The sequence below is a fragment of the Dipodomys merriami genome, unplaced genomic scaffold, assembly GCF_024711535.1.
Source record: "Dipodomys merriami isolate MVZ:Mamm:240054 unplaced genomic scaffold, mDipMer1.0.p SCAF_456, whole genome shotgun sequence".
Taxonomy (NCBI): domain Eukaryota; kingdom Metazoa; phylum Chordata; class Mammalia; order Rodentia; family Heteromyidae; genus Dipodomys; species Dipodomys merriami.
In genome coordinates, this window is record NW_027206020.1 from 517,530 (window position 1) to 531,328 (window position 13,799).

A 13,799-nucleotide genomic window follows, 5' to 3' on the forward strand; every position below is an offset into this window, starting at 1 on the left:
AAGTAAATTAAAGCCCCTAGAAAAACTTGAAAGTTTCCATTTAAAAAGGAGGGAAAAGAGGAAAGCCAGGTCCCATGGGCTTCTGCCTGTAATCCTATTGACTTGAGAAGTTGAGATCAGAGTGTCTCAGCTTGAAGCCGGCCAGTCCCTAAGTTCACAAGACCCCATCTCAAAAGAACGAAGCTGCGGGGGGGTGGGGGTGACACCTGTCACCCAGCTACCTCAAAAAGCCTAAATAGGAGTATCAAAGTCGGGGCAAAAACAACCACAACAACCACTCTGGCCTTTGACCAAAGTCAAATGTAGTATCTGTTCTTACCAAGTTAGTATCTGATATGATGCCAGAAAATTAAAATAAAGGCTGTATATTACGCATTACTATTTTTGGGGGGGAGGGGTCTGGTTGTGGGGCCTGAACTCTGGGCCTGGGCGCTGTCCCTCAGCTCTTCAGCTCAAGGCTAGCGCTCTACCACTTGAGCCATAGCACCACTTCTGGCTTTTTCTGTTTATGTGGTGCTGAGGAATCGAACCCAGGGCCTCATGCATGCAAGGCAAGTGCTCTACCACTGAGCCACCTTCCCAGCCTCACACATTACTATTTTTATCCTTTCTTATTCTCTTATTCTTTTAACTTCCTATCTAAGACTCAAGAACAGCATGTCCTTTTTTTTTTTTTTTTCAAACTGCTGCATGTTATTGAGATTCCAGGCCAAAATAAAGTAACCAGGGCAAAAGGGTTGGACATGTGGCTTAGTGGTAGAACACCTGCCTTGCAAGGGTATTGCCTAGAGGGAGGGAGGGAAGAGTCAAAACCGTTGTCTTACCTTCCTTCTGAGGAAGTAAAGAAAAAGCAAAGCCAAGCAAGCAGAAGAAAGGAAACCATTGGAGCAGCTCAAACAAAAGAAAGAAGCAGTCATGAGTCCTGTATTTATAGAACGAGAAAGATCATGCCCAGCCTTTGTTGCTTGTTTTTATTTTAGGTTTGGGTCCAGTTCTGTTCTCGTAACTTTTCCTTATCCTTTTTACTGCTGTTATGACCATCCATTGCCTGAGAAAAGCGGGGAAGGGAAGGGTGAGGGAGAGAGGGTTGAGAAGGCCGGGAACATTGTAAATGTGTGAATGTAACAAACGTGTGCATCTGTGTAACCGATTATGCTCATAACTGCATTTTAAACCCACTGTCTTTCTGAGTGTGTCCCTCTGCCCTCCGGGGGGAGTCGGTGGTGGCGTGCGGCAGGTTGACCCTTGGGTGGAGAGGGTGGCCCTCTGGGGAGGTGGCACAGAGCGCAAGCGTGCTGTGGAGACATGCCCAGGCTTCAGAGGCTGGACCAGCCGGCCCTCCACAGCGTCCCACGGCCCAGATCTGTCCTGTCTCCTCCGTGGGATCCTCCAGCGGGCTAGGGGATGAGGTGTGGGACACAGGTCCACAGCTTCTAGGAAGATCAGGAACTTTTTCATTTGTGTAAAGGGTTCCTACCTGTTGTTGAAAGTGCTTTCACGGTGGCTGTTTTACGTAGCTGCCAGCTCATGCTCACAGCTCTTTCATCTTAGGGTTGTATGTGTTGCCTTGTTCACGTTCTGTTCACTTCCTATTGAAAGCTGGATATTAAGCGCATTATATAATGACTCTGGATCTTCCTGAGGCCTGAGTTTGGCAGGCTTCTGACAACTCCAGCTAGGAACAGAGGCTCCCGGGGTGGAAGTGCAGGTGCAGCCCTCTGTGCCTCTCCTCAGGAGAGGGGAAGCTCCAGACGCTGACCTGGACAAGAGTTCTGTCTTCCATGGCTACACTGACACCACAAGCACAGATTTGGGGGAGGGGAGGGTCCTGTGCGCCTGATGAGGACAGGAGTTGCACCCCTGCCCCTTCCTGCTCTTTGGTGGAGCTGCTGCTTCTCCAGGGGAGCTAGCCTGTCCTCGTCTGTCAGAATCTCCAGGTTGCCACCTTCTGTGCCTCCAGGTCTGAGAGTCACAGGCAACAAGGAAGCCAAGGGCACTCACCCACCCCTCATTTCTGGAGCCCCTGCTCCCTGCTGGTCTTCCTCCTCCAAACAGTCTGTGCTGCTGTTAGGAGAAATCTGGAAACCCGTCTCAGCTTCTTCCGCAGAGCACACGGCCTCCTACTCAAGTGTGAATTCAAACCCGGGGGGCCGGGAACCTGCCCCAGCTCTGTGCATTCAGCTGTCCTCCCTGAGTCACCTAGCCTCTCCGCATCTTAAAGTGAGGTCCAGGAGTCGGGCGGGGGGGGGGGGGGGGGCGGGGGTTGACACCCTGCCCGGAGTTCAGGGGAGAGGAGCTGTGCACTGTGCACAAACTTGTCTGCGTCTCTGTGATTTTGTATTTTCCTTTTCGGGGAGAGATTAATATAAATGAAATTTCTCAATTGGAGGGTATCGCTGTTTCTAGGGTGATTGGCATGCCATTCCTGATCACTTTCATTGATGATGCACTGTCCCCTGGAAGGGTCCTGAGGCAGGAGGGTCCTGGGCCCGGCAGGGACTTGGATGAGTCCTTTGAGCCGGGGCTGTTCCTGCGGGGTTGGCACCCCAGACTGGCAGCCAACAAGGAAGGATTCCTGCGACTCCAGGCCTGTCCTGGCAGGTGTGACATCAGATGCCCCAGCACCTGGGGGCCGCCCCAGGCCGTGGGAGACCAGCTAGCCTGCTCTGAGGAGCACTCTTAGACCCTTCCCCATGCCCGCCCCACCCTGCCCAGCCACCCTTCACCACACCCCCTCCCTGCCTTCTCCCCTCAGCCTATAGTTCCTGGTATAACTGTTGCTCTGCTTGTTGGTGAATATCTCTAGCCTGGGGCTGTGCTCCAGGACTGCTGTGTATGCCAATGGTGGCAGATCTGGGTGATGAGAGACAGAGCCCCCAGCCTGTGCTGTGGGAAGAGGGATAGCAGCATAGAGACCTGCGGCAAGGCCCGGGAAGAAGGCCTGCGGCTTGGGGACGCGCCTCCTCGGGGCACCCAGGAGCTGAGCCTGCGGCGTGGCCTTAGGGCAGACTCTGCGAGAGCAGGGGGTCCTGATGGAAGGCAGGGTGGTATGCTGGCTGGGGAGCCTGCTGCCTCCCGCTGCCCGTGCGAGCAGGCTATGAAGAGGCCCAGATTTGCTTCCACATCACAAGCTAGTGTAAGGCTTGTTGGTAGACGGTGTGGCGTGAAGGACCTGAGCAGCTGGGTGGCAGACACTACCCAGACCGCGATGGACAGCCTCGGAAGGCAGGAGTGTCCTGCTGCCCACAGAGCCCCTTTTGACAAGCACTTTGGTCTGTCTGCTCCAGTAGCCGCACAGCTGCGGGAGACGTGTCCCTGTGGTCTGAGACAAGGCCTGGGGTTCTGGGGGTCACCATGCCTGCCAAGGACAGCAGAGGACAAACTGGGAGCTTGCTCACCCCACAGCTAAGGGGACTGTGGCTCTCGAGCTGCAGCTAGAGAAAGGTGGGTTCTTCAAGACCACATCCTTAGTCCCCAGCAACCAGGCCAGTGCCACAGGAGAGCCACACACACCCAGACGCCCAGAGCTGTGTGCTTCCCCCTTCTCCCTCTGATGCAGAAAGGCACTGGCCTGTGCGACTGATTGCTACTGACAGCACAGAGCCGGAAGCACCCGGGGCAGGCGCTGACCCACTTTCTCCTCCCTGGGCTGGAAACATTTATGTAACAAACAGCCACAGGGCCCTGCTGTCCTCCTGGCAGGGCGAGGCCTTTAATTAAAAAGGAGGCGCCGAGCGCCAGACTGGCCACGGCGTGGCCGTTCATGGGGCTGACAAACCAGTCTTAGCAGAGCAGTGAGAAGAGCTTTTCCAGAATTATCGGTGCAGACCCGTATTTGATGCCATATCAATCTCATGGGCCAGACCCCATTCTCCTTCCAAGACCCTTCTCCCTGACACCCTCTGGAGGCTCAGCCTAGTGCTGCCAGCAGAACTTTCTAGTCTCTGCCTATGCTTTTCCACAGGGCAGGCCACAGCCACCTGGAGCTGGTTAGCACGTAAAATAGAACCAGTGAAGAGTCGTGAACTGTTTCCTTCCAGGGCAGCAGGAAATGGCTCTTTTTTTTCTGTTGCTCCACTTGGACCTTACTATACTAAAGTTAACCTTGTTCAACTAAATACTAGAAGTTAAAAACAAAAAACCCGCAGCCAGTGAGTTTCTTATTTTAAATGTCAGTAGACAGATGTTGCTGGTATTGTACCAGAAAGACACAGAGCATTAATGGCAAGATTGGGTGTTAAAACTCTGTGCTGTGTAAAATCCTTATTAGGTGCTGTGTGAAAGTTTTGTTCACTGTGAGTGATGCTCGACACTAACGGTGTAGTCTGCCGAGGAAGCATCTGTGAGGCCGTTGAGTTTTGTCAATGTGGGGTGGTCCCGAGGCCTCCAGAGGCCTCCCACACACCCCTCACAGCAACCGGGATATGCTGCTCTGTGCTTGATTTTGCATTTTCCTTTTTGTGTATTTTTAGCAGAGATATTTTGTTGAAGAAAAAGAAGTTGCCCCAACTTTTAACCCATTGTCCTTCCTGGTGTGTTGTAGCTTGAGTGATCCTCTGTCCAGGCTAGATCGAGGGTGTGTGTGGATGGGTGATGTGGCATCACAGGACCGTTCCTGAGGGACCCCTGCGGCAGCTGTGTGTGGGTAATGCTTGCCCACAGGCAAGTCTAACTGTGGGGCTGTGTAGGAGGGACTCGCAGGGGAATCCTCGGCTCGTCCCAGGACACTACACTTCTTCCCTCCATCTTCCCAGTGACCCTACTCATCTCGCAGGTATGCTCCTGGATGAGCATGCAAGGCATGTCAGCTTCTTCGCCCCATGGGTCTCTAGGCCCCATCCGGGGCCTAACATCTGCCCTACCCTACACCAGTGGCTCTCTCCCCACGCAGCCCGCTACCCCTGGAACCTGACCGGCTGGGCTCCAGGGCCCAGCGTCGCTTCCACGCTCATGCCCCATCCTCTGCCCCGTCCAGTTTCCCCTCTTTCCTGCTGTGGAAGCTTGCAGCCCCAAACCAGCACCACACACTGGCCGCTCAGGCCTCTCACCTTCCAGAGAGCTACCAAGCCCACACTGCTCCCAGACCCCTGGACCAGGGTCTGGGGTCTCGTGAGCCCCCCGCCTTCTCCCAAGTCTGGCAGCCCTAGGACATCTCCCAGGCACGAGCACCTCTTGCCCTCTGCGTCTAGATTCCTTGTAAGTGCCACTTCCTCCTCTGCCCACTCTCCCTGGTCTTCTCTGCCCATCCGCTCCACCCTTCCTGCAGCCTGAACTGGGGTATGGCCAGACAGTGGGTTGGCACCGTTCTGGTTGGGGTGAGCTATACTCACTCCTACAAGCTGTTCCCTGAGAGGGCACAGTTGGTGTACATGGGAATCTCAGCGCTGGGGTCCAGCAGTACAGTCACTCAGCGCTGGGGTCCAGCAGTACCGGTCACTCACTCGGCGCTGGGGTCCAGCAGTACAGTCACTCAGCGCTGGGGTCCAGCAGTACAGTCACTCAGCGCTGGGGTCCAGCAGTACAGTCACTCAGCGCTGGGGTCCAGCAGTACCGGTCACTCACTCAGCGCTGGGGTCCAGCAGTACCGGTCACTCACTCAGAGCTGGGGTCCAGCAGTACTGGTCACTCACTCAGCGCTGGGGTCCAGCAGTACCGGTCACTCAGCGCTGGGGTCCAGCAGTACCAGTCACTCAGCGCTGGGGTCCAGCAGTACAGTCACTCAGCGCTGGGGTCCAGCAGTACAGTCACTCACTCAGCGCTGGGGTCCAGCAGTACCAGTCACTCAGCGCTGGGGTCCAGCAGTACCGGTCACTCACTCGGCGCTGGGGTCCAGCAGTACCGGTCACTCACACAGCACTGGGGTCCAGCAGTACCGGTCACTCAGCGCTGGGGTCCAGCAGTACCAGTCACTCACACAGCACTGGGGTCCAGCAGTACCAGTCACACAGCACTGGGGTCCAGCAGTACTGGTCACTCAGCGCTGGGGTCCAGCAGTACAGTCACTCAGCGCTGGGGTCCAGCAGTACCGGTCACTCACTCAGCGCTGGGGTCCAGCAGTACCGGTCACTCAGCGCTGGGGTCCAGCAGTACCAGTCACTCACTCGGGGCTGGGGTCCAGCAGTACAGTCACTCAGCGCTGGGGTCCAGCAGTACCGGTCACTCACTCAGCACTGGGGTCCAGCAGTACCGGTCACTCACTCAGCGCTGGGGTCCAGCAGTACCGGTCACTCACTCAGCACTGGGGTCCAGCAGTACCGGTCACTCACTCAGCGCTGGGGTCCAGCAGTACTGGTCACTAACTCAGCACTGGGGTCCAGCAGTACCGGTCACTCACTCGGCGCTGGGGTCCAGCAGTACCGGTCACTCACCAGAGAGGGGAGCCATCATCCTGTCACTCTTCCGTGAGCACTTCCCTGTCACTGCCTGTAACCTGTCTTTGTCTTTAATGACAACACGCAAAGGACACAGATGGCACTGGGACTTTGATTGAGGTAGAGTTTTAACAGTCCAGTAGCGAGTCTAGACTAGGGAAAGAAAGCTTCCAAGGACTGTTGATGTTGGCACAAGAGACACAAGTGGGATCTTCCTGGCTGGTGAGGACAAAGCCAGTTCCACAGGAAACTGAAGCCCTATGACAGAAAAAGGGGAGCACTGGCACCACGAGAAAAGCCAGGCTTCCAGGCCGAGGGAGCGGGCGCTGGTGCCTCCTTGGCCCTCCGTATAGAGGAGGACACGTAGGTCAGAGGGCTTGCCTGCCCTGCCCCAAGTCATGTGGCTGATCAGCCTCAGAACCGTTGGAGGCTGGGACCCAGCCCTGGTGGGCTTATCCCTACTCTCTCCTCCCCCGCCCCTGCACACTAGGCATTCCCCAGGTGACACCTTCCATCTGTGGCAGTGACAGCAGTGTGTCCTCTCCACCGCAGGCCAGGAGGGACTTTCAGGCCCACAGACATTCTCCAGTGGCCATGGATGTTCCTCAGTGGCCACAGGCGTCCCCCCCCCATTGCCACGAACATCTCCCAGTGGTCCTGGACATCCCCAGTGGTCACGGACATCCCTCAATGGTCCTGGACATCCCCAGTGGCCACAGACATCCCCAGTGGTCACGGACATCCCCAGTGGCCATGGACATCCCCAGTGGTCACGGACGTCCCCCGAAGCCACGGACGCCCCCAGTGGTCACGGACATCCCCAGTGGTCCTGGACATCCCCAGTGGTCACAGACATCCCCAGTGGCCATGGACATCCCCAGTGGCCATGGACATCCCCAGTAGTCACAGACATCCCCAGTGGCCATGGACATCCCCAGTAGTCACAGACATCCCCAGTGGTCACGGACATCCCCAGTGGCCATGGACGTCCCCCGAAGCCATGGACGTCCCCAGTGGTCACGGATGTCCCCCGAAGCCACGGATGTCCCCCGTGTCACGGACGTCCCCCCGAAGCCATGGATGTCCCCAGTGGTCACAGCTGTGCTTTCTGGTTCCAGGGGACGCCATCTGGGTTCCATCCGTCCTTCCTCACAGCACCCTCGGCACCTTAAACCACCACCCTCAGCTGCATTTTGGGAGAAAGATGGAGTCGAAGGTCTCAGAAGGTGGCCTGAATGTCACCCTTACCATCCGTCTGTTGATGCATGGAAAGGTAGATGCAACCCACGGCGGGGCCTGTACTGTCTGAGGGGCTGAGCTGTGGGGGGACTGGAAAGGTAGATGGCACACCTACGGCAGGGACTGGGTTATCTAGTGGGGACTGGACTGTCTGAGGGACTGGACTGTCTGAGGGACTGGACTGTCTGGGGGACTGGGCTATCTGAGGGGACTGGACTGTCTGAGGGGACTGGACTGTCTGAGGGACTGGACTGTCTGGGGGACTGGACTGTCTGAGGGACTGGACTGTCTGGGGGACTGGACTGTCTGAGGGACTGGACTGTCTGAGGGACTGGACTGTCTGGGGGGACTGGACTGTCTGAGGGACTGGACTGTCTGAGGGGACTGGACTGTCTGAGGGACTGGACTGTCTGGGGGGACTGGACTGTCTGAGGGACTGGACTGTCTGGGGGACTGGACTGTCTGGGGGGACTGGACTGTCTGAGGGACTGGACTGTCTGGGGGGACTGGACTGTCTGAGGGACTGGACTGTCTGGGGGGACTGGACTGTCTGAGGGACTGGACTGTCTGGGGGGACTGGACTGTCTGAGGGACTGGACTGTCTGAGGGACTGGACTGTCTGGGGGACTGGACTGTCTGAGGGACTGGACTGTCTGAGGGACTGGACTGTCTGGGGGACTGGACTGTCTGAGGGACTGGACTGTCTGAGGGGACTGGACTGTCTGAGGGACTGGACTGTCTGGGGGGACTGGACTGTCTGAGGGACTGGGCTGTCTGGGGGGACTGGACTGTCTGAGGGACTGGACTGTCTGGGGGGACTGGACTGTCTGAGGGACTGGACTGTCTGAGGGACTGGACTGTCTGGGGGACTGGACTGTCTGGGGGGACTGGACTGTCTGAGGGACTGGACTGTCTGAGGGACTGGACTGTCTGAGGGGACTGGGCTGTCTGAGGGACTGGACTGTCTGAGGGACTGGACTGTCTGGGGGACTGGACTGTCTGAGGGACTGGACTGTCTGAGGGGACTGGACTGTCTGAGGGACTGGACTGTCTGAGGGACTGGACTGTCTGGGGGGACTGGACTGTCTGAGGGACTGGGCTGTCTGAGGGACTGGGCTGTCTGAGGGACTGGACTGTCTGAGGGACTGGACTGTCTGAGGGACTGGACTGTCTGAGGGACTGGACTGAGGGACTGGACTGTCTGGGGGACTGGACTGAGGGACTGGACTGTCTGGGGGACTGGACTGTCTGGGGGACTGGACTGTCTGGGGGACTGGACTGTCTGGGGGACTGGACTGTCTGGGGGACTGGACTGTCTGGGGGGACTGGACTGTCTGGGGGGACTGGACTGTCTGAGGGACTGGACTGTCTGGGGGGACTGGACTGTCTGAGGGACTGGACTGTCTGAGGGATTGGACTGTCTGGGGGGACTGGACTGTCTGGGGGGACTGGGCTGTCTGAGGGGACTGGACTGCGGGAAATAGAGTTCTTGCCTAGCAACCATAAGGACTTGAATGCAAACTTCAGTACTGACAGAAACCTTTACTTCAAACTTACACAGCCATTGAAAGTACACACAAATGACACTTCCCTAGAACCACATGATTGAGCAGCCAATCCCCTGCCTGTCCCTGAGCACTAGTGTACATCTCCTACATAGATGGCACACTCCTGTCCCTGAGCACTAGTGTACATCTCCTACATAGATGGCACACTCCTGTCCCTGAGCACTAGTGTTCATCTCCTACGTAGATGGCACACTGCCTGTCCCTGAGCACTAGTGTTCGTGTCTTACAGACTGCCTAGTGGGGCCTCATCCTGATGCCTGCTCCCTCTGCGCCTGAGAAACACGGCCCCCACAGTTCCCACAAAGCCCCTGCTGGGGAATCCAGCCTAGAACAGCAGTGCTGACACCCACCCCAGAGCACAGGCCCTCCTGCCGAGGTGCACATCCAGACCCCTTGGAGGAGCGCCAGCCCCTGGTGTGCTGTGCTTCGTCCTGTGCACAGCCCTGCAGCAGTGCAGGCTTGCTTAGAGCATGGCTGTGTTGAGGGAAAACGGCAGATTTAAAAGACACGGAGCTGGACGGCTGGGGGCGAGGCTAGTCCTGTCTCAAGTGATACGTGGAGCTGGCCCTGATGTGGACTGTCCAGCAGGCAGGGCGGTGCTGTCTCCACTGACCCTGCCAGAGTGCCTACCCTGCAGACACCTGGGCACAGCTGTGGACACTAGGAATGTCCACGCGAAACAAGCCACAGCAAAGGCAGTGTGGCGTCCTGGTGGGTCTCAGCAGGGAGGGGGTGTTTATCTCAGGATTTCCTTGTGGTGTCTGTCTGAAAAGCAGCTGGCTTCCTGCGTCCTATCCTCCAGCACTTTGTCAGGCAGCCTTAGCCCGATGGCACGGAGGAAACGTACAAGCTAGCCTGAAATGAACCCCCTCTCCTCCCCTTCCCCTTCCCCGCCCTCTTCTTCCCCTCTCCCTCCCCTTCATCTTCTCCCTCTCCTTCTCTTGCAGTAATGGGGTTTGAACTCAGGGTCTAATGCTTGCTAGTTAGATCTTCTGCCATTTGTGCCACACTCCTATTCTATTTGTGCTTTATTTTTCAGATAGGGTCTCAGGTTTTGTGTCTAAGGCCAGCCTAAGACAATGAATTCCTGCCTGTTCTTCCTGCATAGCTGAGATTAGAAACATACCCTCATGCCTGGATTATTGGCTGAGATGGGGTTTTATAACTCAAACCACAATTCTCCCAATCTCTCCCTCCTGAGTCACTGAGATTAAAAGTATGCATCACCTGTTAGTGGTGCCCAGTTCCCCTTGGGCCTGGGTGGAGTGTGGTTTGGTGATTGAGGGACTGTCTAGCATGCCTGTAGTTCTGGTTCCATCCGGCACCACAAAAGATAAATATTCCTCTCATGTTAAGAAGGTAGATGGCAGCATCTGACCCCAAACTGTGTTTTCTTCTGCTGTATGACATTCTCTTTCTGTGGCTTTGTTTCCCCACAGGAAGTTGGAAGCATCATTGGGAAGGTAATTATTGCCTGTGCTCTGCTCCTCTTGGGATCTCTGAGGGGATGGCCCCTGCTTCTGGGTGTCCCTGGCCGGAGTGCTGCCCGGAAGCCCATTACCAACCCCTCCTGCTTCCAGATGCACTACCTTGAAGCAGACTCCTGGCTGTGTGTGAGCCTTGGGGGCAGACACTTCCCTTGAGCCACCTCAGCAGCCACCACTGCCCGCCACATTGGTGGTCTGTAGGGCTCGGAGGCTTGTGACCCTAGAAAGTTACTTTGCTTGTACTATGCAGCAGCCCTCATCAGAACAATCTCCCTAACAATAGTACAGCCATCTTATATCTCCATTCTAAGCGGGGCTGAAGGCCACGAGGAAGCCTCCCTCAGGCAATGGAGTTGGTGCAGAGGGCCAGGCACACAGACCCTGCGTGCTGCCTTCTCTGCATGGTACGCAGAGTACCGAGGAGCCTCACGGCTCATCCCTTTCTTGCCCTTTGTCTTTGGAGACCGTGCGCAGCCCTGCTGGGCCTTCCCGGGGCCCCCGGTGATGCTGTGGCGGGAGCCTGCCTGGCTGGCCAGCAGGCTCCCACCTTCCCAGAACTCGTGTTTCTCATCGTAAAGTCTTGGGGATGTGGGAGATGAGGCCTCACTCGTGGCGCAGGCAGGCTGACACTCACGGGGGCAGGCTGGGTGGACAGTGCCCATCACCCTGGCTGCACCGTCCACCAAGCCCGCAGAACAGCAGCAATCCCCAGCCCCGCGCCATGCCCGGCCGTGCGCCCTCTGTCGGGCCGTCAGTGACTCTTCTCATCTGCGTCTCCATTCCAGAAAGGGGAGACAGTGAAGAAGATGCGTGAGGAGGTGCGTGTGACTTGCTGTGGGCACCATCCCACCTACGCCAGGATGCCAAGGCCAGGAGGGTCTCGGGGCCCGGCGCGTGTCCATCTGGGCAGGGACGGCAGGGCCTTGCCCACATGGGCGGGAGTGGTGTTCCCCCTGACTGCAGCATGTGCGCGGGGTGCAGACTCCCCTGGGGAGCACTCAGACTGCTGGAAAAGAATTCTACTTGCCTATGTCTGCAGTGGGTCCTGTCTGGAGAGCCGGGCCTGTACTGTCTGGAGTCTGTTATTTGTTGCCAGACACATTTACTTCCTCTCACCCTAGAGTGGAGCCAGGATCAACATCTCAGAGGGAAACTGCCCAGAGAGAATTGTGACCATCACAGGGCCAACGGACGCCATCTTCAAGGCCTTCGCCATGATAGCGTACAAGTTTGAGGAGGTGAGTTCCCTCTGCCGGGACGGGGTGGCAGGTCTGGCCCTCACAGGACACTGCTGGCCAGGGAGGCACCTCCTGTGCTCCTGCCCACCTTCCTCCTCCTAAGGCCAGCCGCGCCTGATGTGTGCGTGTGGGAGAAGTCCACTTCCCACATGCTTCCTCAGATGATGCGCCGGACCTAGCCTCAGGACATACCCCCACCAGGCCCTGGCTGCCCAGACTCGAGCCCTGCCCGTGCCACCAGCACCCAGCTAGCCCTCCCACATTACCACAGCTTGCATTCGTCCCCTCCACTGCTGCCTGCAGGTTATTGAGTTGCATGGGAATCCCTGGTCTATAGACTGTAAGAGGAAAGGCAGGTCGTCAGGTTGAGGTTGACGGCGGTCTGCTGCCCCCGTCAGATGTGAGTGGAAGCACTCTAATTCCCTACTGTCCCAGCTGACAAAATCAGACACACCAGGTACAGCCGCTCACACCTGTAACCCCAGCTACTGGGGAAGAAGGACAGAGCCCAGGAAGGATTGTGGTTTGAAGCAGGCCTAGACAAAAGCTCAAAAGAACCCATTTCACTAAACAAAGTAGCTGAGATCTCAACTGTGGGAGGCATAGGTAGGAGGATCCCAGTCACGTACTGGCCCTGGGCAGGTACCACAGGACCACCTAGAAATAATCATCTAAAGAAGAAAGGCTAGGAGGTGCTCCAATGGCAGAGCCCTTGCCAGCAAACACCATACCCCCAAAAAGGGCAGGGGGTGGGAATGATGTGTTGGCCAGCATCCTGTCACTGTAACAAATAGAGTAACAAATAGAAATAACTTATTTGTCAATCAATTGGCAAATAATTTATATAGGGAAAGGTTTGGTTTGGCTCAGTTTCCGCAGTTCAGTCTACAGCTGGGCAGAATCGTTGTTTTCACACCTCTGCTGGGGCTGGGCTGCACACATGGGGTGAGCTTGTTGGCGTGCAGAACCATTCTCCTCGTGCCTGTGATCCGCTTTGGCCTGGAATCTCCCCTGTGCTCCACATCCGGTTTTTACCCCTCCCAAGAGTTCCAAGCCAGGGGCCGAACCTGTAACACACGAGGCTCAGAGGTTACTCCAGAGGAAACTAAGCACTCCGCCAGAAGACTTACCTGTGCCAGTATGTGTCCAAAGTTCAAGTCCAGAGCTTCCCTGGAGACTCAAGACAAATTGCTAAAAAGCTGCAAAAATAAAAGTGCAAGCTCTATGCAGTGACCCATTCTGAAAAAAAGGGACAGGATTGGCATGGAGGGACTGGACCCACGCCAGAGCAGACACAGGGGACCAGCGGGACTTCCTGTGGCTCCGTGTCCTGCGTCAGGCTGCCTCGGGATGGCTTCACAGCTGCAGCCACATGGTCGCTCTCCCGGGCTGGCTTCCATGCTGCCTGAAGCTTCCGTGAACTCCCGAAGTCACCGTCGTGGCATTAGTGTGTCCTTGGCTTGAGCGGCGGGCGCCCCATCAGGCTGCTCACGCGGCACCTGGGCCTGTCTCACGCTGCCCAGCTTCCCAGGCTTTCCTTCAAAGTCTTGGCGCACACTCCACAGTTCTTGCATCCTGCCTGCCTTCAGAACGCCAGATGGCAACAAGACTGGCTAGCAAGGCCCCCTCGGGCCCGCTGTCGTGGCCTCTGCGTGGCTCTGAGGCTTACGTAGTCCCAGTGGGCCCGCTGTCGTGGCCTCTGCGTGGCTCTGAGGCTTACGTAGTCCCAGTGGGCCCGCTGTCGTGGCCTCTGCGTGGCTCTGAGGCTTACGTAGTCCCAGTGGGTGGGGCATGCTGGTGCCCTCACCCTGAAAGACAACCCTGCGCAGTCTTCAAGACAGACTTTCATTTGTCGGTCTCTCAGTCGGCCACGGGTGAGACCTTCCTGGTTCTGAG

General features: G+C 56.9%; 1 protein-coding gene across 16 annotated transcripts in view; it reads left to right on the forward strand.

The window, feature by feature from the left end:
* LOC138808571 (poly(rC)-binding protein 3) overlaps positions 1-13,799 on the forward strand; it is a 164,356-nt gene that overhangs the window by 117,784 nt on the left and 32,773 nt on the right. For all 16 annotated transcript variants that reach the window (XM_069994836.1, XM_069994838.1, XM_069994846.1 and 13 more), the window contains 4 exons: positions 7,490-7,644; positions 10,618-10,641; positions 11,451-11,483; positions 11,787-11,903. In XM_069994836.1, the coding sequence (XP_069850937.1) occupies positions 7,490-7,644; positions 10,618-10,641; positions 11,451-11,483; positions 11,787-11,903 (329 nt within the window). The remainder of the gene's footprint in view (positions 1-7,489; positions 7,645-10,617; positions 10,642-11,450; positions 11,484-11,786; positions 11,904-13,799) is intronic.